This window comes from Microcaecilia unicolor, chromosome 5 (genome assembly GCF_901765095.1).
Source record: "Microcaecilia unicolor chromosome 5, aMicUni1.1, whole genome shotgun sequence".
Taxonomy (NCBI): domain Eukaryota; kingdom Metazoa; phylum Chordata; class Amphibia; order Gymnophiona; family Siphonopidae; genus Microcaecilia; species Microcaecilia unicolor.
The window spans coordinates 222,840,120-222,861,476 of NC_044035.1; the positions used below are offsets into that span (position 1 = coordinate 222,840,120).

At 42.0% G+C, this 21,357-nt stretch overlaps 1 protein-coding gene across 1 annotated transcript in view; it reads right to left on the reverse strand.

The window, feature by feature from the left end:
• Positions 1 to 9,057: 9,057 nt before the first annotated feature.
• Positions 9,058 to 21,357, reverse strand: part of ABCG1 (ATP binding cassette subfamily G member 1) — a 123,156-nt gene continuing 110,856 nt past the window's right edge. The window contains exon 15 of the mRNA XM_030203812.1: positions 9,058 to 11,787. Coding sequence (XP_030059672.1) covers positions 11,559 to 11,787 — 229 coding nt within the window. The 3' untranslated portion in view covers positions 9,058 to 11,558. The remainder of the gene's footprint in view (positions 11,788 to 21,357) is intronic.

Here is a 21,357-nt window from a genome sequence, read left to right on the forward strand (position 1 = left end):
AGTTGGAGGCGCCCATGAGAGAAAGGCGCCCATCTCCCGATTTGGGTTGAAATATGGGCGTCTTTCTCTTTCGAAAATAAACTGGATTATAAATAGATCAGAGGCCACTTTTTGTTATTTGGCTACAGCTGGGCCCCAGGGAGACAGAAGGTTCCATCAACAGTCTATTCTTGGTCTTCTATTTAATGATAGTCAATGCACATACAGATACCTGAAAATAATACAGCTTTATTGACTTCAGTTCCATGAGAATAATAAACACTTTATCTAGATTTCAAAAACAGTACTTCATTTATGGAGGAAAAATGTTACATACAGTAACAAATCCCCTATAGGGATTAGGTATACCAAAAATTTACAAAGCAGGACCAGCAGCTTGTAATATATCATTAAAATGCCTCCTCCAATCCAAAAGTCATCTTTTTAGATGTCAAATATCGCAGTGTCATAACTAAAACAAAAAAATCCCCACCACACACATATAATCTGTAACAGTGCAAATACATCAGAACGTGCAAGGAGGCATTTTCATCAAGCATTCGCCAGAAATCTGATGTGCAATTGCAGCTGAGGGTGAACAGTTACAGCTCAGATACATACGAAGTGCACAGCTGCTGTACATGAATTAAACATGTCATTTGCATTGATGCTTGCTTTTATATTGGTGTAAAAAAATAATCCCCAAAATACAAAAGAAAAAAAGAACAGTTCACAACAGGACCAAGAGTTTCATATATTGTTACAAAGAGACTAAAAATATATTTCAGCTACCTTAACATAACACTTCACAACAGTTCATGTTAAAATATATATTTCTATACAGAAAAAATCTTTCAGGACAAAGGAGTCTTAGCCCATCAAAACAAACTCAAAGAAAACAAAGCGTTTGAAAGTGCACAGGTAGTGATAGTGAAAGTTGCATTGTAACATTCATTAGGGCCTTTAAAGAGTCTGTTCTACTGGTTTTCTTCAAAGTTTATGATAACATTTTAACAGAACAGTTTTTTGTGAGACACATTTCAATAATGCATCCACAGTAGAGTAACTTTGCCTTGTGCACTTGGCGTCCTATCCTGTGACTTCCAGGTTGTAACAGAGATTAGAATAATCTTTTATCTTAAGTCATTCAGCACATGAGAAGTCAATTTTCAGAAGCTTGGCTAGGCCTTAAATATGTAAAGCAAGGAGTTCAGCATATAAGTTAGCTCTGTGTCCTTAATGGTTACTTAACCAATTTACCACGCAATAAATATAGAGGAAAATGTAGTTTGTGCACTGACTTTCCAAGACTATGGCATACATAGCATGCTGTTTACACAAATGTTTGTACTCTTTTTGCAACAGGTCATATTGCACATGTATAATTAGCTGCATACCTGCCCTATCTTCAACATCAATTTGTCCATATCTCTTCTGTTTAGAAGGCTGGTTCTGTGCATGCTTGAAATTTCACAGGTAATTCTGCAGTATGGTAATGAAATGTTTCCCAACTCTGTTTAGCTCCATAGGTTTTTTTTTCCTACATAATATGTATGTGAAACTATGAAGGGGCCACTGGGAAACAGCCCTATTCAGACAAGATGCTTATCTTTAACAGTGGTTCTCTGTAGACAGCAGGATAAATCAGCCACTCAAGTGGGATGAATTCAGATGGTGCTGATGGACTGGTTTCCTCAGAACCTAGACAGAATTAGAACTTTTTGCAGAAATGTATGGGAGTACCTTATGCCTTTCCTGATCTGATGCCTCAGCCCTAGTTCAAGAGTGGCAGACAATTTCACCAGGATGGATGAGTCTGAATAGCTAATTTACCTTGCTGTTTATGGAGAATCCCTTTTCCATGTAAGCCACTTCACTTCTACATTAACATGCATGATGAATCAGACATAGGTGAGACTCCCACAGCTTCATGCTTCTGTTGAAACTTGTTTGCTTGCTTTTTTTTTTTTTTAAAGCATGCTGAAGTATTATTTGGGGGAGTTATGATCAATGCAATAGTTTCTATAAAACAGCTTGGCCAAATGTGCTATCACTTTCCAACAAAGTTCGCTGAGACAGTAGAGGGAAATGAAAATGTGAATGTATGGTCTTCAAGACTTTCTCTGAGGCTATTCTCAAATGGCACAGTGGAAGAAGCTACCATTGTTCTGAGCTGATTGGCTTTCATTTTGTCTTACAACATCTTTGCTAGACTATAACAGTATGCATGCTGCTAGCCAGTTCAAAAGGATTATTTTCTTTTCTTTACAGTTCCTAACCTTAAGCTTGAAGGCTATAAACCAGAAGGTAACTGAACAAAAAAGTCCCACGGGAAGAGCAAAAATATACTGGGAAGTGGGAATGGAGAAAGGCTAGAAAAACCGTAGGAACAATTCAATTGAAATTTATTACTTAAAATATGTATAAAAGTGACATAAAATCAATACTCAAAAAAACAATGTGTACAAAACAGAACACAATAAAAATATATTAGAAATTCAGGAATATACATTACAAATAATGTCAACACTCAAGACTCGACAAGGCACCGTGTTTCAGCATGTGACATGCCTGCCTCAGGAGTCTGGCAATGAGTGTGTCAAGAAAAAAAAATTGCTGAGTAGAAAAAGCAAGAAGGTCTTTAAAAAGACCGTGCATTCATGAAACTGACACACTAAATGGAAAATAGTTGTTGTCAAAAAAATATGAGTTCAAAAGTACAGGGTAACAGCATGAGTATTGAATCGGCTCTTACATTTTTTGACAACTACTGTTTTCCATTTAGTGTGTCAGTTTCATGAATGCACAATCTTTTTAAAGACCTTCTTGCTTTTTCCACGGAGGCAGGCATGTCACATGCCGAAACACGGTGCCGTGTCAAGTCTTGAGTAATGACATTACTTTTAATGTATATTACTGGATTTTTAGTATATTTTTTGTGTTCTGTTTTGTACACATTATTTTTTTGAGTATTGATTTTATGTCACTTTCATACATATTTTAAGTAATACATTTCAACTGAATTGTTCCTGCGGTTTGTCTAGCCTTCCTCTCCCACTTCCCTGTATACAACAAGATTAAAGGTTACAAATAACTAAGATGATGTATGAAGTGGTTATGTTCTGTCCAAATACAACTGCAATGGTCCTCTTTCTGTTTAAAAATCTGAAAAATGTTTTCTTTCTCCACAGCATGCAACTCAGGGAAGAAGATAGGAAGTACTAAAGACTAAAGTGAAAAGATACTACTTTGGTAGAAACAGAGGCAAGTTTTCAGGATGACCTTATGGTGAAGCTACTCTTTGACTAGAAGTTACTACTGTTAGAAAGAACGTTTTCCAGGTTGAATATTTGAGGACAGCCGACACTATTGGTTCAATGGTTAGATTCATCAGCTAGCCTAGGATTATGCTGCAGTCTCGTGGGTTCATTGGTTTGGTGATTGCAGGTTTGTGGCCATATCCCTTTTCTGAATTTGGACACCAAGGGATGGAGAAATTGTTTTGTTTTCTGCTAGCTTGGTGTCAGGTCTTGAAGGCGTTCAGATGCACTTTCATATACAGAGTACCATACGGAACTCAGAGGTTTAAGAGAAGTAACATCAGAGTTGTAAAGAACATGTGTATGGGGCCAAATGCTGCCTGAGCAGCATATTGAAAACCTCTTCTATTTAAAATCATAACATTAACTGGTGCATTATTTTCTGGCAGAAATTAAGATATTTATGTAACTTCTATGGGCTCAATCAACTTCCTGGGTAGGCATCCCTGGTAGAAATACCCCCAAGTCAGGCTCCATTGATTCGTAGTGCCTCCATCTGAGGAAAAAGCAGGTAGGATTCCCCCCACTTCCCCAGGAAAACTATAAAAAACATGTAGTCACAGGGCAGGCCACCACTATTTACAAGTTTTATTAAATTATAAAACTATAGGACACAGAACATGCCAATAATGCATTTAAATATTTGGCAATTTTAATCAATTTCCATAAAATATAACTATTCAGGGAAAAGAGACTCCTATGCACATCTACAAGCTATGCTACTAGTCTCCAACAAGTTATTACTAGCTGGAGACACAACTGATACCATTTATTCCTGCACAAGATCTAACCAAAGCCGACAGGTTCCCCTCCCCTAAACCTTTAGACTGTAGGCTTGAGCCTAATATGCCTATGTCTTAATCCTGCCCATAGTGTTGGGTCCTAGAGCACTGCCTTTGCCACAAGGTCCTCTCAGCTGCTGGGAATCACTCCTTCAGATGGCCATCGCTCAATGATCTCTCAGCTGCTTGGTGCAACTCATCCTTCCCTGAAGGAGTGCTGCAAAAATCTTTCGACTTCTCTACCTTTTTTAGGATTCATTCCACAACAACTTTTAGTTGTTTTGTGGGAAATGTTCAAGCAAGTCAATTTAGCCAGGCTTTGAAATTTTCCATTTCCATGTCACCATCACTTGTGGAAGTGGAGCTCATAGTTTTGGTTTATATTTATTGACTATATGTGTACTCAGCATCTACAATATGAAACACTTTCTTTGACCAACTGTTAAATACAAAGGAATTTTCACAGTCATGTACCTAAGCAAATAGCAATTTACCTCTGTAGCTCTTCTGTACTAGTTAAAGAGTACATGCAGGTTTCAACAGTGAGTGCGTGCTCTTAGCTAAATTAAAAAGAAGTGCTGCAAAGAATTATGATTGGGAAATGAGTGGTGTTTAGATCAGGGGAGTAAAAAGCATCTAGAATGTTTTAAGTCCAACTTATATTCCTGGGGAGAGGGATGGTACACACAGTTGGATTCTGCTACATTCTGGTTTGTAATTGTTTCAGGATTTATACTGAACAGCCATAGCTTCCTGTGGTACCTCTAGATATTTTAGGATCCCAAGAACCTTTGCCATAGGCTCTTTCAGCTCTTGCACTGGAAACAGCTATTTTGTCGTCTTTTTTTTTGTACGAACCTCAAGTACAAGAGGTCTTCTTTTGGAGATATAATTCCTGAGAATGATGACAGTGGATCAGATGGAAGACATATTAACTGATTAATCTCAGAGCAGTAGACTTCCATGAACAGTTTGATATCTTCAGAGAAGATTAGTCATGATATTCACTATCATGTATATCATCTCACACCCCCAAGAGAACATGTGGTTGGTACTGCTTAGGAGAACTCTGCAAAGTTCTATTACCTGTATTCTACTGCCACTCAGGCATGGCATGTTGGAATCTGTTTTAATAACAGGTTTGCATTTGACATGTGGGCATTACTAGCATAATTCCTAAAATGAACCCCACCTCTGGACGTTTAAACACTAGAAGTGGTAGGTCTTTGAGTTAGTATTTCATGAAGTCTTCAAAACAGCTTTACAACATAAAAATTCCAAAAAGACCTGTAGCAGGACCTGCTTAACTGCTAGATCTGATGTGATGTTGTGGTGATGACTGAGCAGGGTTATGATGTTTTGTGGGGTGCAGTTAGATTTGAGTGCAGCTTTTGACATTGTCTCATGCTAAACTTCTGGGTTTATTGAAGAGTTTTGGCTTGGGCTCTATAGTTTTAAATTGGTGTTCTTATTTGTCTGAATGTTCTCAATTAACGAGCTGGAACTGTGGTAATTCTGAACCTAGGAGGTTAGTTCAAGGTGTCCCTCAGGGATATTTGAAATCACCTCTTTTGTTTAATTTGTATTTGGTTCCACTGGCTAGGCCATTGGAAAGTTCAGACAAATTTTCCTTTTTTTGCTGATGACATTTAGTTGTTAATCTCCATGAAAGATGATCAGCAGGAGGTCATGTCAATCTCAATCAGAAGGTGGCAGTTTTGAGAGAATGGTTAGTTAAGCAGTAACTGGTCTTGAACATAGATAAGTTAGTAACAATGTGGATCTCTTGTAAGTCTAATTCATTAAATTTAAACCTTCTCTTCAGGGTAAGGAGTTTCTCATTGTTTGTGATATGGTAACATTTGGTTTTCATTGCAACGTTCAATTGAAATGTACTTCCCAGGTCAGCAAGGTGGTTAAATCTTGCTATTTTAACATAGGCTGATACACCAGCAGTGGCCTATTCTAAGCAAAGCAAATTTGGCAAAGATCACGCATGCACTGATAACTAGCAGACTGGGTTATTGCAACTCACTTTTTCAGGGGTTGACCCAAGTCAGCTTAAAGAGATTGCAGTTAGTGCAAAACACCGAAGCCCAGTTAATTATAGGCATGAAGAAATTTGAGCCTATAACACCAGTATTGGTCAGTCTGCATTGGTTACCAGCGTCTACTAGGATAGAGTTTAAAATTCTATGCCTTGTTGTTAAAGCTTTAGACTAAAGGTACCTGGTTATCTTGCTGTCTTTATTAACAGGCATGTTCCCTCAAGGCAGCTACGATTTTCCCAGTGAACTGTTTTGGAACTTCTTCCCTTGTTTTTGGTTAAATAAATCACTACCATGAAGCATGCTTTCTGCCATTTTGGTTCTGCTCTTTGAAATCAGTTATCTGACAATCTGAGGACTACAGAGGACTACTCACAGTTTTGCAAAGTTTTGAAGACCAAATTTTCATGTTTTCCTTCTGTTAACCATTATGATTTATCTAGGTAATTGTTCATTTTTTTAGCTGCCCAGTGTTTTTCTTTCTTTATCTTGTATTGTTAATTTAAATTGAACTATTTTAATGTATTAATTTATTTTTTTAGCATTTTATTGTATTTAGTTATGATGTGTTTTATATTATGATTTATGTTGTTTGCTTTAGTGGGCTATAAATAAACTAACTGTGACTTTTTTCAGACCCTTGCACCAGATGCAACGAAGAAGGCGTACCAATGACCTTACACTTTTGGAAGTTAGGAAGGTCGATGTCTGGAAAATGCTGAAGAATTCTGTTGCCCCCGCGACTTGGGCAGCTTATGTGGCTGGTTTTGATAAAGTAGTTCACTTCCTGCGGAGTAGCAGATGGAATGAAGGGCCAGTGGCACACGATGTTGGCAGAGAATGTTTTACATGCAATGGTCTCTGGCTATTACAAAGGAACAGTTATCAGACAGATGGCCAGGTTTGCATTTCTAAGGTATTTGGTTTGCGGAACCCCTCCTCTGGATTCTTCATTCATCATATGTTCGTGGGCCGATTATGCTGATAAATTAGCTGTTTTGAAAGCAGGAGTGCCATTGGTTGTGTACACTTGAGTATCAGGCTTTTTTGGTTTTGGGCTGCCTTCTCTGGTGCCTTTCATGCGAGTTGGTTACTAGGGCCAAGGGAACCACTGGGGCAGGCAGTTTATTAGAAGAAAATGTGGTTTTGCAGAATGGCACCTTGCATATACGTTTCGTTCAATCCAAAACCCATTAAATTGGAAGGGGTCATTCTATTGTACTGAGACGGGTCCCAGGGGGTTACCACATGCCCAGTGAATTGCGTTATTACTTACCCTAGTGATTCGACCCTCTCAGGCCTTCCTGGTCCATAAGACAGGGTAGTTTTGACCAGGTACCAGTTTATGACTGTATTGCAAAAATGTTTGAGGGCAACTGGGGTACATCGTCCCAGTTTGGCATGCATTCTTTTTGCACCGAGGCTACGACAAGTGCTAGTGAGGTGGGTTTGGGTGACAAGGCTATTAAGAGCAAAGGTTGGTCTTGCAGGGATATATTCGCTCTACCAATTAGGGTCTAGGGCTGCTTGAAAGAGGCTGACTTCGTTGTCCTAGCTTTTCTGTATTGGGCTTGATACATGGGGGAGGACCATGTAGGCAGTGCACTTGAGTGTGCATGCAGCGGCCTGTGAACAGGAAGTGTATTCTCCTGTTTCCATGAACTTGCTGCTTGTCTTTCTCCTTTATTGGTGGCTTGGGCCCTTTCCTTGTCCTTACTTACACATCTTTGCCTTTTTCCCTTGAACTGCTTCTTTCTTTCAGACACAGCTGACTAGATGCACTCTGTTTGGATCATTAGCCATTCTTTCATCCACTGGGCAGTCCACAGAGCTGCATGTTGACTGGGTGGTATCCATTTGGTCATGGCAAGTCTGAGTGTCCAGATACCCTGATTTGGGGAGCATGGTATGCAGTGGTGCTAATTATTCCCACTTTTGTATTCTCTACGGCTCAAGCCTTGGCATCCGCAACTGCTGATCATCTTTCTGGGAAGAAATGATGTTAACAGTTGGACCACAGACTCATGGACACTGTCAAGAATGATCTGAGGGTGGTCATGCAATGGTACTCAGCTTCTAGTGTAGTTCAGTCTGACATTATCCCCAGGCCTGCTTGCCTAAGGATCAAAAAATAGGCACAGGGGTTGGTAAAAGTAAATCAGCAGACTGGGATTGGTTACTAACACGAGGGGGTTATCAACTCAGGCATGAGTGGATTGATACTCGATGTGCTGATCTATTCAGGCAGGATCAAATTCATCTATCAGATATTGGGATGGAACTTTTTCTCAATGATATGCAAGAACTTATTGAGCGTTTTTTTCCTCTGCTTTGGTTCCTTAGGCCACAGCTTTGATTCAGGGGAGGGGGTCATTGACTATCAATGGCCCCAGTGGTGGACCCCCAAGCTACAGGGGTTGTGGCTCATGGGAAGGAGAGGGGGAAAATGACCCATAAACTGAAGCGGGGAGCAATACTTAATTGTCAATGGGCACAGAGATCCATGCCGGCTCCAAGGCCCTAGCTGTCAAGGAAGGGCTAGATGGAGTGAAGATCATCAGAGAGGGAGCAGTGGATGGACTGGCTACCTAGCTGAAAAGGCGAGTTGCCAGAGGGGGTGTTTTGTTTTTGTTAACAATATTTGTGAATAGCTTGTGTTTTGAATTCTGTAACATTTTCTTAATTGTTAATAAACAAAGCTGTGGCCTACTTATACTTCCTATACAAATTATCTACCAATGTTGCTAATGTATGAATACTGCTTAAGGAGATGGTTTGAGGGGGGGGGGGGGGGGGGAGAAGAGATTAAGTCATAGGTAAGGTAGTCCCAGCTTCACTGGTTATTTTTTTTTTTTTTCATTTTTTTCTTTACCATTCATACAATGAGGAGGCAGGCTGAACATGTCAAGGTGGTAGCATAGATGTGAAAAGACTGAGGAATTACAGCAGGAAAGGGACAAGGCATGTGCAAAAAGATTTCTCATTCTTCAGGGGCTATGAGCCCTGTCTGATGGGATTGATTCATCCTGCTTGGTGGCTGAAAATCCTCTTTTTTTGCTGCATCCATAAACCTTCACCTATTGTTTATTTGCTTAAAATTTGAAAAGGTGCAGAATTATTTAATTTACTCATTTCCAATTATTCTTGTAAACAGTTTTCGAATTAAAGACTGTGGCAAATTATTATGGCTAAAGGAATGATGTAGAGTATTTACAAAAACATTTACTATGTGTACATTTTCTAGGTCTTACCTGCCCCTGTTTATATTTATTTATGTTTATTAAGGACTTATATACCACCTTTTAGACAAGAATCAAAGCGGTTCACAAAGCAAAGGAAATGGAAAGGAACAACGCTGAATAGAATTGTGGAAGAATAGGACAGGCAAAAAAAAAAGACAAAAACCCCATTAACTGCTGAGACCGACCCAATCCGGGAACTGCACACAGCCAGGAGATAAACTGATACATATGGCATTTTGAAAAATATGTATGCTATTTTACCTCTCCTTCCTCAGCCACTTGTACAAATATGAAATACATGGGTGCTTTCAGCACAAGTACTTTACACCAGCCAATTTTCATAGAGAAACTACGTAGGTATTTTCTCTTTGAGTAATACCTACAGAATACTCATATACTTTGCATCTGTGCAAACTATTTTAAAATTGCTCCCTTCCACAAAGCACAGGGGGGAAGTTATCAGTATGGGCTACTGTTAAGACATGTTTTACACTTAGCTCCAGTTATTGGTAACTAGGTCTCATTGCATAAAATATAACCTAAACTAACCTAGCACGAGTTAGTGGTAAAATAACATCTTTTAGCAGTAGCCCATGTTGGTAACTATGCCCCAAATGCCTTTTATTGGATTTTTGAATGCTGAGCCTTACTTTAGGATTGGGATATAATTAGATGAGGGTGATGTCAAAATGCCAGCTGTGTTTACGATGTCAATAGTATCACAAAGGAAGTCTGCCAGTTGCAAACCAAAACAGCCCGAAAGAACCACATAAGAAATTAAACAAATGCATCTTTAAACAAAGTGCCATGCAATTCAAATGTGGGATTAAAACATAGCTTTTCAAATCAAGCTTTCTACAGTAGATAGGTTGGACAGTACCGGTGCAGCGCCCGTCTCTAAAAAGTTACCAATTAGAATTTAGTGTTCATGCACGAGAGAGAGGTGTTTCTGTGACTTATATTCTTGAGCTCTAGAAATCCTTCTCACTCGTAAACAGGATAAAATCCTGGGCAACCACTGTGTACTTTACACTCTTAATAAAGCACCTGAACTATATACAGTACAGTAGAAAATGGTCCCCATCATTAGAAAGGTCCTCTTGTATAATCAAAGCTTATGATATAGGCCGGGTTTACTCTCAATACAAGCCATGCTCTTTTTTTTGTTTCCCCAAAAGGAATGAATGAATGAATGGTAGCTTCCAGGACAGACCCTTTAGCTTTCTCCATGCTACTCCCCCATTTACCCAACAACTACTAAACTGTTTACATTCTTAAAAATATAGCTTCATCTTTCAAGTAAGATCAGTTCTGAAGTAACATTTGCCTCCTGAAAACATTTGTGCCTGCTCTGAAAGCAGGTGGACACTTTGTTACATCCAATTAAAGTGTTCAATATGCCTGCTGCACATGATTAGAGCTCTCACTACATGCACTGTACAAGCGACACTTACAGAAGCCTCACAGGCCTTGGCTTTTGTTTAGAAAGAGAAAAGTTGCCTTCATCCTGACCATTTTTCACACTTGCTTTTGATGACTATACAGTTTTATTTGTGCGTCGTCGAGTGAATTTGGACACTGCATGCTTATTAAAGCTGCATATGCAAATGGTACAGGTCCAAGCACAGCTTGGCCAGCTGCCTGAACATTAGTTTTTCGTCTAAAAAAACAACAACTTTTTTTTGGCAGTGGGAGAGCCCAAAATACAAGGCAATCTTCAGGCAGAAGGTGCTGTATAGAGGACCTGTATTCAGTACTTCAGAGGTGATATGCAATTCAAAGCAAGAGCACGAGGAGCAGCAGTCCAGCCATGTCTGTCTTCCATTCTTGTTCTGCAAACTGACGGGATATGTGAGCAAGCCATTGACCCCCACCTCTGGCAACCAGACTGATCAAAATGGTAGTTGCCCTGTGATTAAATATTGCGCAAGCTTTCTGATCCAAAGCTTTACATGTGCATGCTAACCCCCACCCCCCCACCCCACCCCCTCAAGCAACTTCTACCTAAAGCTACAAAGTGGAATGGAAACGGTGTTGGGCTTCTTACTGATATTATTATGCAGTCACAAGCCCTGTCCAAGCCCTCTAGCACCAAGGCTTGGGTGTTGGCCACAGACAGACAGTAGTGAGCCCCCTTCCTGTGTACTGGAGTTCAGTCGGTTTGCAATTTTTATGATTTCTTTTTTTTTACCTCTCTGCCCGGATTTTGTATTTGAGAACAAAATAGGCAATGAGGCGCAGAGAGATGAAAAAGATGCCCAGCACGACGAAATCCAAGTACAACCGGGCATTCTCCACATCTAGCTCTCGCAGGATGGCCTCTGACTTCTGAAAGTGGCAGGTGTCGTCCTTGTCGCAGTGCAGATCTTCTCGACCTAGGCCGTATATAGAGAGGATTACTCCTTCAAAACCATACCTGGAGAGAAACCAGAGATGGAATTAAAGATGGGCAGTTACACACAAAGAATTGGACTGCCACCTGGTTCTGCTGAAAAGCATGGAGGTCACAGACAGAAATCACAAACCCTGTATGCTTTTAAAGCCATTAGTATTTGTATTGCACACTTGCCCTGGGATTCTATATATTGTGCCTTAATTTCCGTGCGGAAATCAAAAGGTATTCTATAACAATGCACGTTAACTTAACTGGTTAACTAGCTAATCAGCGCTGTCAATTGGATGTTAACAAGTAATTATCAGCACTGACATTAAGATTTATGCACACGACTTGCTAAGCGTATTCTGTAACGCGGTGTGCTTTAAAATCTAATGGGCCAAAGATCAGAAGCAAACACGGGTGCTAGAGGCCAATAGCGCCATACTAGCACCTGTGTTTGCTCCCACCCAATGATCAGAGCCGGTGAGCGTGTGTAATAACACCGGGCAGGGCAGGATGCCACCATTTTGGGATGGCCCCTGAAGAGGAGGGAGGGAGTGCTAGTCCCTCCCTCTTCGAACTACCACCACCACTACGGAGAGGTAGGCCGCCAGGGCTGGAGGGGGGGGGGGGGGGGGGCAGATAGACAGCGGTCCCACTGGACCACCAGGGCATTTTTGTGTGATGTGTGTGTGTGGGGGGGGGGAGTGGGAAGTTAGAGGTACCAATGGACCACCAGGGTTTTTGTGCTTTGGGGGAGGAGCCTGGAAGTCCACCAGACTGTAGTTTTCTCTTCATATAGATAACTTGTATTAACAGCAGAACAAACTTTCCTACTTCACTTAAGTTGTCTATTGAATGTGCGCTCTCTCTATGCAATGAGTGCCCTCATCTGTGATTTAGTTTCACAACATGCTTTTGATGTTATTTATTTAAGAATTTTTATATCCCGCTTTATCTCCAAATCTAGGTGGTGTACAACATTCTGGGCTCTGGGAGAGATTTCCATCCTGGTGATGTGAGAGGACATTGTCCACAAACAATCCAGCTTCTGCTTCCAGAGAACAGTAGGAAGATAGCATGGGGCCTGCTGGGCCATAACAGTGGTTGCAGGAGCTGAATTCTCTTACTGCCCCCTCCCCCTATAGTCAATAGCACAGACCAGGTCTTACAGAGCAGTTCTGTTTTCATCATTGGCAATGTCTAATAAACAATTTGCTGAGATAGTGGTGGATAAAGATAGAAAATTGAGGAAATCACAATGACTTCTGGGGAACATCCTAGAGACTGCAGCTGAAGGTTCATAATGCATATCCGCAAACTAGATATTGCAAGCTGATTATATTCTCTGTAGCTGTATTGAAGATCAACTAGCAAGACTTGTCTGTATGCTCTGGCTACTGATCTAGAAAAGTAAGAATGCTGCTATTTGTTTTTTTCCTGCAGTTCAGATCAAAAAACAAAGTTAAAAACCAATAACAGATTCAAAGACCCATTTAAAATGGCTTTTTGGGGACCTCTCTGATGGAAGTTTGCTTCAGTCATTACCAAATTTGCATAATGAAGACCTATTTAAAATAAGTGTTTGGTGAATTTTTGGCTGCTACATAATTTTGCATATGAACTTGTAGTGTGTACGGACACTCTCTAAACACATTTCAGAGGTGTTGCACAATTGCATTTGAGCATACCTATGCTTACATTTGGCAACTGGTATTTATTTAGCCTATAATAGCAGTGAAACATAGGCTGCATTGATGGCTCAACCTTTGGTTATGAGGATTCCTCTTTGCATCATTTAATATTTCTTAAGACTGGACAATTTACAGTGACTTCCTGAAATATCCATTCTTGAAGTTGGTTTAGCTACATTTTCTTTTCTTCTTTCCTTTTTTCAGAGTAGAATTTCACATATACCCTGGGATTTTATATATTGCGATGAGATTATCAGAACTAATTGACACTAATTAGAATTTATGCGCACTACTTGCTAAGTGCATTCTGTAATGTGGTGCATGTAAATATGTCGCATAGTTGAAAGTGGGCATAGTTACGGGCAGGTCATGAGAGTGTCTAAAATTTATGTGCATTGTTATAGAATATACCCGCTCTGCACCTAATTTAGGCGTTAGGATCTACACCAGGTTTTACTTGGCATAATTGACCGCAACTAAATTTAGTTGCATGGACTGGCGCTTGGCGTACTCCATAAACCACATGGAAATTTAGGCTTATTCTATAAAGTACAACTAAATTCAAACATACTTAATAAAATATGCCTAAGCAAATGTAATTTCAGCGCTGAATTTTTAGGTGTGATATATAGAATCTAGTCCATAGCTTGTGGCTTATGAGTTATTAATTTTAATTGAACTTGGTGGTAATGAACATTTAAACAAGCATTTTTTTGTGGAACACTTTCAGTTTATTTTTATAACCTTTTGGTTATCCCACCACAATAGGTTCACCTCTGCAGCTCTTTCTCCTGGAGACAAGAACACCACAGGGACCTTCTCTGTACAGCTCTCATGGGCCGATGTGCAAACCTCCGGGCATTGTATAGAACAGCGCTGGACAATACCACCAGAACAGCACCAAAAAAAAAAAAAAAACCCCTTCCCAATCAGGGGCGTATCTGCGTGGGGCCACAGGGGCCTGGGCCCCCGCAGATTTCGCCCTGGCCCCCCTCCCCGCCGTCAACCCTCCCCCGCTGCTTACTTTTGCTAGCGGGGGGCCCCAACCCCCGCCAGGCGAGGTCCGACCCGCAATCTCCATATTTCGTCTTCCTCCGTGGCCATGTGCTTCAAGGAAGTAACGCTGCAGTGCTGATTCGTTGAATCCAGTTTGGCGTCTGACGTCGAACTGGATTCAACGAATCAGCACTGCAGCGTTACTTCCTTGAAGCACATGGCCACGGAGGAAGACGAAATATGGAGATTGCGGGTCGGACCTCGGCTGGCGGGGGTTGGGGCCCCCCGCCAGCAAAAGAAAGCAACGGGGGAGGGTTGACGGTGGGGACGGGGTGGAGAGAGGCGGCGGCGGGGGGGGGGGGGGGGGGGGGGGGCAAAAATGTGCCCCCCCTCTCTGGCTCTGGCCCCCGCTACCGCCGGATTCCAGATACGCCCCTGTTCCCAATGCTCAACACTAATAGTATGCAAATTTTATGTGCGCTGTTAGTGTTGAGCATTGGGAAGTTAAGGGGGAGGAACGAGTCTGGCACATGAGGTGTATGGTAAGCACAGCTCTTGTGCGCATGTCTAGTCACACTGGGGAACAGGGAGCCCATGCAGGAATTCCTCCCCTGAGCACAGTGACTGAACCCAGCTTTCTTTTTTTTTTTTTTTTTTAACTACAGGAAAGCCTGAACTTGCTATTAAAAATCCTGACCGCTTTTCTTTCTCTTTTTGGGAGGCTGAAATTCACTCCAGAATTTTTGTTTACCCTCCAGACTTTTTGAGTTCGTGCTGCTTCTTTTTTGATTCTCCTCCTCTGTTCAATCACCCTACCACCAGCTCCGAGCAGCGGTAGTTTTCCAGCGTTGGGTGCAACATTCTTTCCTGCACTGTTCTCCGAGCATGACAGGGAATACCTGATGACCCTCTTAAACATCCCCTTGCATACATTTAATTACCATCTTGGCCACAGCTACAGCCCTCTGAGCATTGTGCGTAGCTTAATGCCAGCGCTATTCCAGCACTAATTGCCTCTAGCGCTGGCATTAGCCTCTGAGCATCAGCCTCTGATCTCACAGCTGGCTGCAAATCTAACCACAGTGATTCCAGTCTGCGAGAGGAGGATGGGGGCTGCCCTTGGCACAGAGCTAACAAAGCCCCTTCAGCACTCTATTTCTCTTCCTTCTCCACAGCTACTAAAGCTACTTGAGTTCCCAAGAAATGGCACCACAATCCTGCAGAGTGCTCTGCACCAGTCAGGAGGGGCCCGAAGGTGTGCATTTTCCCCTTCCTCTTCCCTATCTTGAAAGAGATAATAAATAGAAATAAAATAAAATAAGATGATACCTTTTTTTATTGGACTAACAATGTATTTTTTTATGAGCTTTCAAAGGTAAACTTTCTTTTTCAGATCATCTTAAGTAGAGGAGTGTGGTAGCCGTGTTAGTCCACTCTTAAGGTTATCAATAGAAATCAAACAAAATAAAATATGGAAAAGAAAATAAGATGATACCTTTTTTATTGGACATAACTTAATACATTTCTTGATTAGCTTTCGAAGGTTGCCCTTCTTCGTCAGATCGGAAATAAGCAAATGTGCTAGCTGACAGTGTATATAAGTGAAAACATTCAAGCATTACTATGACAGTCTGACAGGGTGGGAGGATGGGGGTGGGTAGGAGGTATGCATGGGGACATCAAAGCATATCATTGATATTCTAACAGGATGGGTGTGGATGGTGAGGGGTGGGGTGATCAACAGAGACATACAGCTTTATGGTTTATAATGGGCTAGGAACCCCAGAACCTTGTTAAGTCCTTTCTGTTGGGTGTTAAAATATTCAATCACCCTCCGTCCAAATCATAAAAATGTCATCGATGTACCAGTAGTATTTTAGAGGTTTGGTCTGGTGTGTATTCAGAAATGTCTCTTCCAGCTCAGCCATAAAAGGTTGGCATATTGGGGACTTTTCTGAATACACACCAGACCAAACCTCTAAAATACTACCGGTACATCGATGACATTTTTATGATTTGGACGGAGGGTGAAGAAACTCTGAAACAATTTTATTCTGCCTTCAATACATACCATCCTACAATCAGATTCAAAATTGACTACTCCCCAGAAAAAATCAATTTTTTGGACACCACGGTCTCAATCAGTGGTGGCTGTATACAAACATCTAAATACAAGAAACCCACAGACAGATGCAGCTACCTCCATAACTCCAGCTTCCATCCTTCACATACAAAAAGATCAATCATTTACAGCCAAGCCACAAGATACCACCGTATCTGCTCTGACCCAGGGGACAGAGACAGACACCTTAAAAGCCTGACTGCATCCTTCAAACAGAAAGGCTACAACCCCAAAATAATCTCCAAGAATATTGCCTCCTCCCTCAAAACACCCAGGGAGAATATGCTACAGTACAAGGAGAAACAATCCACAGACAGAATCCCCCTTGTAGTGACATACAATCCAGAGCTGGAAAAACTGAGGAAAATCATAAGATATCTACAACCTATACTCCAGGAGGATGAATTACTGAAAGAGATATTCCCATCCCCACCAGTACTGGCCTTCCGACAGCCACCCAACTTAAAACCAGGGGCGTAGCCACGAGTGGGCCTGGGTGGGCCTAGGCCCACCCAGTTGGGGTTCAGGCCCACCCAGCAGCGGAGAGCTTCAATTTCGGCAGCGTAGGGAGCAGGCTGAGGTCCGATCCTGCTTCTGCCTCCCTCTCTCCCACAGCGCTTCTCAAACGCTGCCTACCTACCGCCGCCACGATCCAGCATCTTCCTCCCGTCTCAGCACTGCAGCAGCGGAGCAGCGGTAGCGATTCATGCTGCCTCCTGCTTCGTTCTTCTAACCCGGAAGCATCTCCTCTGCCGCGTCCCGCCCCAATTATTACAACTTCCTGTTTCTGCTGGGGCAGGACGCAGGCGCGTGGCAGAGGAGACGCTTCCGGGTTAGAACAAAGCAGGAGGCAGCATGAATCGCTACCACTGCTCCGCTGCTGCAGTGCTGAGACAGGAGGAAGATACTAGATTGTGGCGGCAGTAGGTAGGCAGCGTTTGAGAAGCGCTGTGGGAGAGAGGGAGGCAGAAGCAGGATCGGACCTCAGCCTGCTAAGGGTGGTGCTGTGCCCCATTGAAGAGATGGAGAGTTGGGGGAAGGTCTTCTTAAGATAGATGCTGGAAGGGGGGGCATGAGGTGGAGAGGGGCAAGAGAGAATTGTGGGACATAGGGTAGAGAGGGGTAAGAAAGGAAAAAATCTTGCATTGGGAGGGGAAAGGGACAAGAGAGGGAGAAATGATGGACATAGGGGGGTAGTGGGGAAGGAGAAATGGTAAATGTTGAACTTGGACAGGAGGTTGTGAGGAGGAGAAGATAGATGGTGAAAAATTGGACATGATGGTGGAGGGCAGGAAGAGATGTTGGATGGGGCACAAGGGAGGGGGAGAGGCAGAAATGTTTGGCATGGCAGTGGAAGGGAGGAAGAGAGAAAATGCTGCATGGGGGGAGGGGGAAGAGAAGTGTTGGACCCATGGCACAAGAGAGGGAGAAATGGTAGAAAGTGGGAGAGAGGGAGATATATTGGACCTGGCGGTGAATGAGAGGGAGAGAGAAACACAGGAGCTGGAGAGGGGAGAAAGGAGGAGATGTTGGATTCAGGAGCAGAAGGGTGATAGAGAGGTGCCGGACAGTGGGAGTGAGGGAAGAGAGAGGGAGAAACGTTGTAACATGATGGAGAGGGCAGGAGGGAAGAGAGAAGGGGCAGAGAGATGTAAGGCTTCAAGAGTGGGGTGGGGAGAAAGAGGGAGCAGATGCTGGGCTAGAAGGGTGGAGGAAAGGAAGATGGCGGAACCATGTGGGAGAGGCCAGGAGGGAGAGGAAGAGGGTGGCAAGGAAATAAATAAAAAGATAGTGATTACAGAGGATAGAAATATGGTAATGAAAGGGAATGGAGGGCTGAGGAAGGAGTGAGATGGGGAAATGGAAAAGCTAGTGGGTGAGAGAAAAAGATGAAAATCTGATAGGTAGCTGTAAACTAAAAAGGAGGAGAACAGTGAGAGGGTAAAATTTGAGTTGACAGCAAGGCAGAAAGAAGAAAAAAGAGAGGAAAGAGCTAAAAATAAGAAGTCAATATGTCAGAAGCAAGTGTAGTGAAGGTAAAAGAAGAGAAATGGACAGCAGCCGCTCGAAAGAGAATTAGAAGACAACAGACAGGAAAGCAGAAAAGAAACTGCAACCAACATGATGGAAAAATACAATGTCCAGACCACAAAGGTAGAAAAAAAGCAATGTATTTTGAATGTTTTAAATGGAATATGTTGGCTTTGGGAAATCTACATAGCAAATGTGTTTGTATCGTGTTCAGGAGAAAGTAAATGCATTTCTGTTTTTATTTCTCCAGTGTTGAAGTACATGCTAAGTTTAACTTTTTGGGGTTCCGAGTTCAATTTTTGTCTAAATATTTTTATTTCTGATATGTGATCCCTTGTTCTGTATTTGGTGAGGGTCTGTTGGTGTGACAGTAATGGCAGGTTGGGAAATCGGAGGGCAGGCAGGGAGGAGAGGGGATCAGGGAGGGGGCCCTAGCATGTCTAACACCAGTTCTGACCCTTGCTGTATAGCTGGTAGGGATCCCAAACCTCCCCAGCTGAGGACTTCCTCCAAAAACGGCCAGAACTTCCTTCTACCAAGCTCTGCAGTCGATGACAGCATGCTTGAGTCACCGACAGCTAAGCACGCATAGGGTGCTGGCATCAGTGGCTTACTGATGTTGCTGCTGCCTGCCAAGTTTGGTAAAAGGGAGTTCTGGCCACCTTCAGAGAAAGTCTTCAGCTGACAGAGCTTGAGGATCCTTATTAGCTAATGTATTTATATTTTGCGGTAGGGCAGGGCAGGGCAGAGAAAATATTGTGCCCACCCACTTTGGGCTCAGGCCCATCCAAAATTGGCTGTCTGGCTACGCCACTGCTTAAAACACAAGCTAATCAGAAGTAAACTTCCATCACAGACTGAAAAGGAACAGAAGGGCACACGTCCCTGTAATTTATCCAGTTGCAAACTATGCCAAAATATTTCACAGGACCCCACAGTTATCCACAAAGGAAAGATATTCAGCATAAAGGGATCTTTCACTTGCTCATCTTCCAATGTGGTATATATCATTCAGTGTAAAAAATGTAACGAAGGATGCTATATTGGAGAAACAGGCCAGATGCTTAAGACAAGATTCAATTTACATAGACATCACATGAACAATACAGCCAGTAGGGCCCCCACCCCGGTGGGACAGCACTTGACAGAACCAGGACACTGTACCAGTGATTTCACAGTGAGAATACTGAAAGGTAACTTTAAAACCATACAAGAACGTAAGACCTTTGAAGTCAGAATGATTGAATATTTTAACACCCAACAGAAAGGACTTAACAAGAATCTGGGGTTCCTAGCCCATTATAAACCATAAAGCTGTATGTCTGTGTTGATCACCCCACCCCTCACCTATCCACACCCATCCTGTTAGAATATCAATGATACGCTTTGATGTCCCCATGCATACCTCCTACCCACCCCCATCCTCCCACCCTGTCAGACTGTCATAGTAATGCTTGAATGTTTTCACTTATATACACTGTCAGCTAGCACATTTGCTTATTTCCGATCTGACGAAGAAGGGCAACCTTCGAAAGCTAATCAAGAAATGTATTAAGTTATGTCCAATAAAAAAGGTATCATCTTATTTTCTTTTCCATGTTTTATTCTGTTTGATTTCTATTGATAACCTTTTTCAGATCAGAAATAAGTAAATGATGACGTATATCTGTGAAACAAAAAAGCATTCCAATGACAGTCTCATGGGGAAGGTAGGGGTGGTTGGGGAGGGGTGACAAACAGGGCGAGATGGATGATCTAGGAACAAGTTAAAATGATGAAATATTTTGGCACCCGCCAGACATAAACCATAAAATTATATTACTTTGTCACCCTGTGATCACCCATTCATCTCTCCCTGTTTCTCACCCCTACTTCCCCATCCACCCCTACCCAATAAAAAAGGAATCATCTTATTTTCTTTGCTTTGTTTTATTTCTATTTATTACCTTTAAAAGTGGACTAACACGGCTATCCTACCACTTTACCCACTGAAAGAGAGAGAAACTGGGTAATGAACACCAACAACATGAAGCATGGAGCCTCACTACTCCACGTCTGGCGGCATTGTCTTATTCTCCCCCCCCCCCCCCCCCCCTTTCCCCAAGCAGCCAATTTGAAGTTGTATCTTTATGGAGTTTTATGCTATTTGTTACTTAAAGACCTACAAACTATAGTTCAAGCACTGGTTTTGTCTGGGCTTGACATCTATAACAGTTTATTTGGGACTGTCACAAACAACATTACGATTTTGCAACAAATTTAAAACTTCAGTGGTACACTAACTTACTGCTGTCATAAGAATGTCTCCCTTGATCGAGTTACACAGGTTGCCAATACAAGACTAAAATGCAAGACCGTGATATTGATAAGTCAGGTTTTTCATGGTGAGATTCCTGAATATTTGGTGAAATCATAAATCCCTAGGAATTCCTAGCATTCGAAAATAAAACTGGCTTCCTCTTGCACTCAGTTTTTGTCTGTAGCAGGAGAGAGTGATGTTCTTTACTTTAGTTAAAAGGGAAGGTCCTGCTTTTTGCCAAAGGATATAAAAGCTGATGAATATTCATTGCATTGGCATTACTGCTGGTATGTGAATTTGATTTCTACTGTTAAATTTAGTTAGTCCTTATATTTTCTTTTGTATATTTTATATTGCTTCACAGACTTTATATACTTTGTGTTGTAAGATTTATTCCCTGTTTACTAAACCGAGCGGAAATTTCAACACAGCCCATTCAAAGTGAATGGGCTGTGTCGGCATTAGCG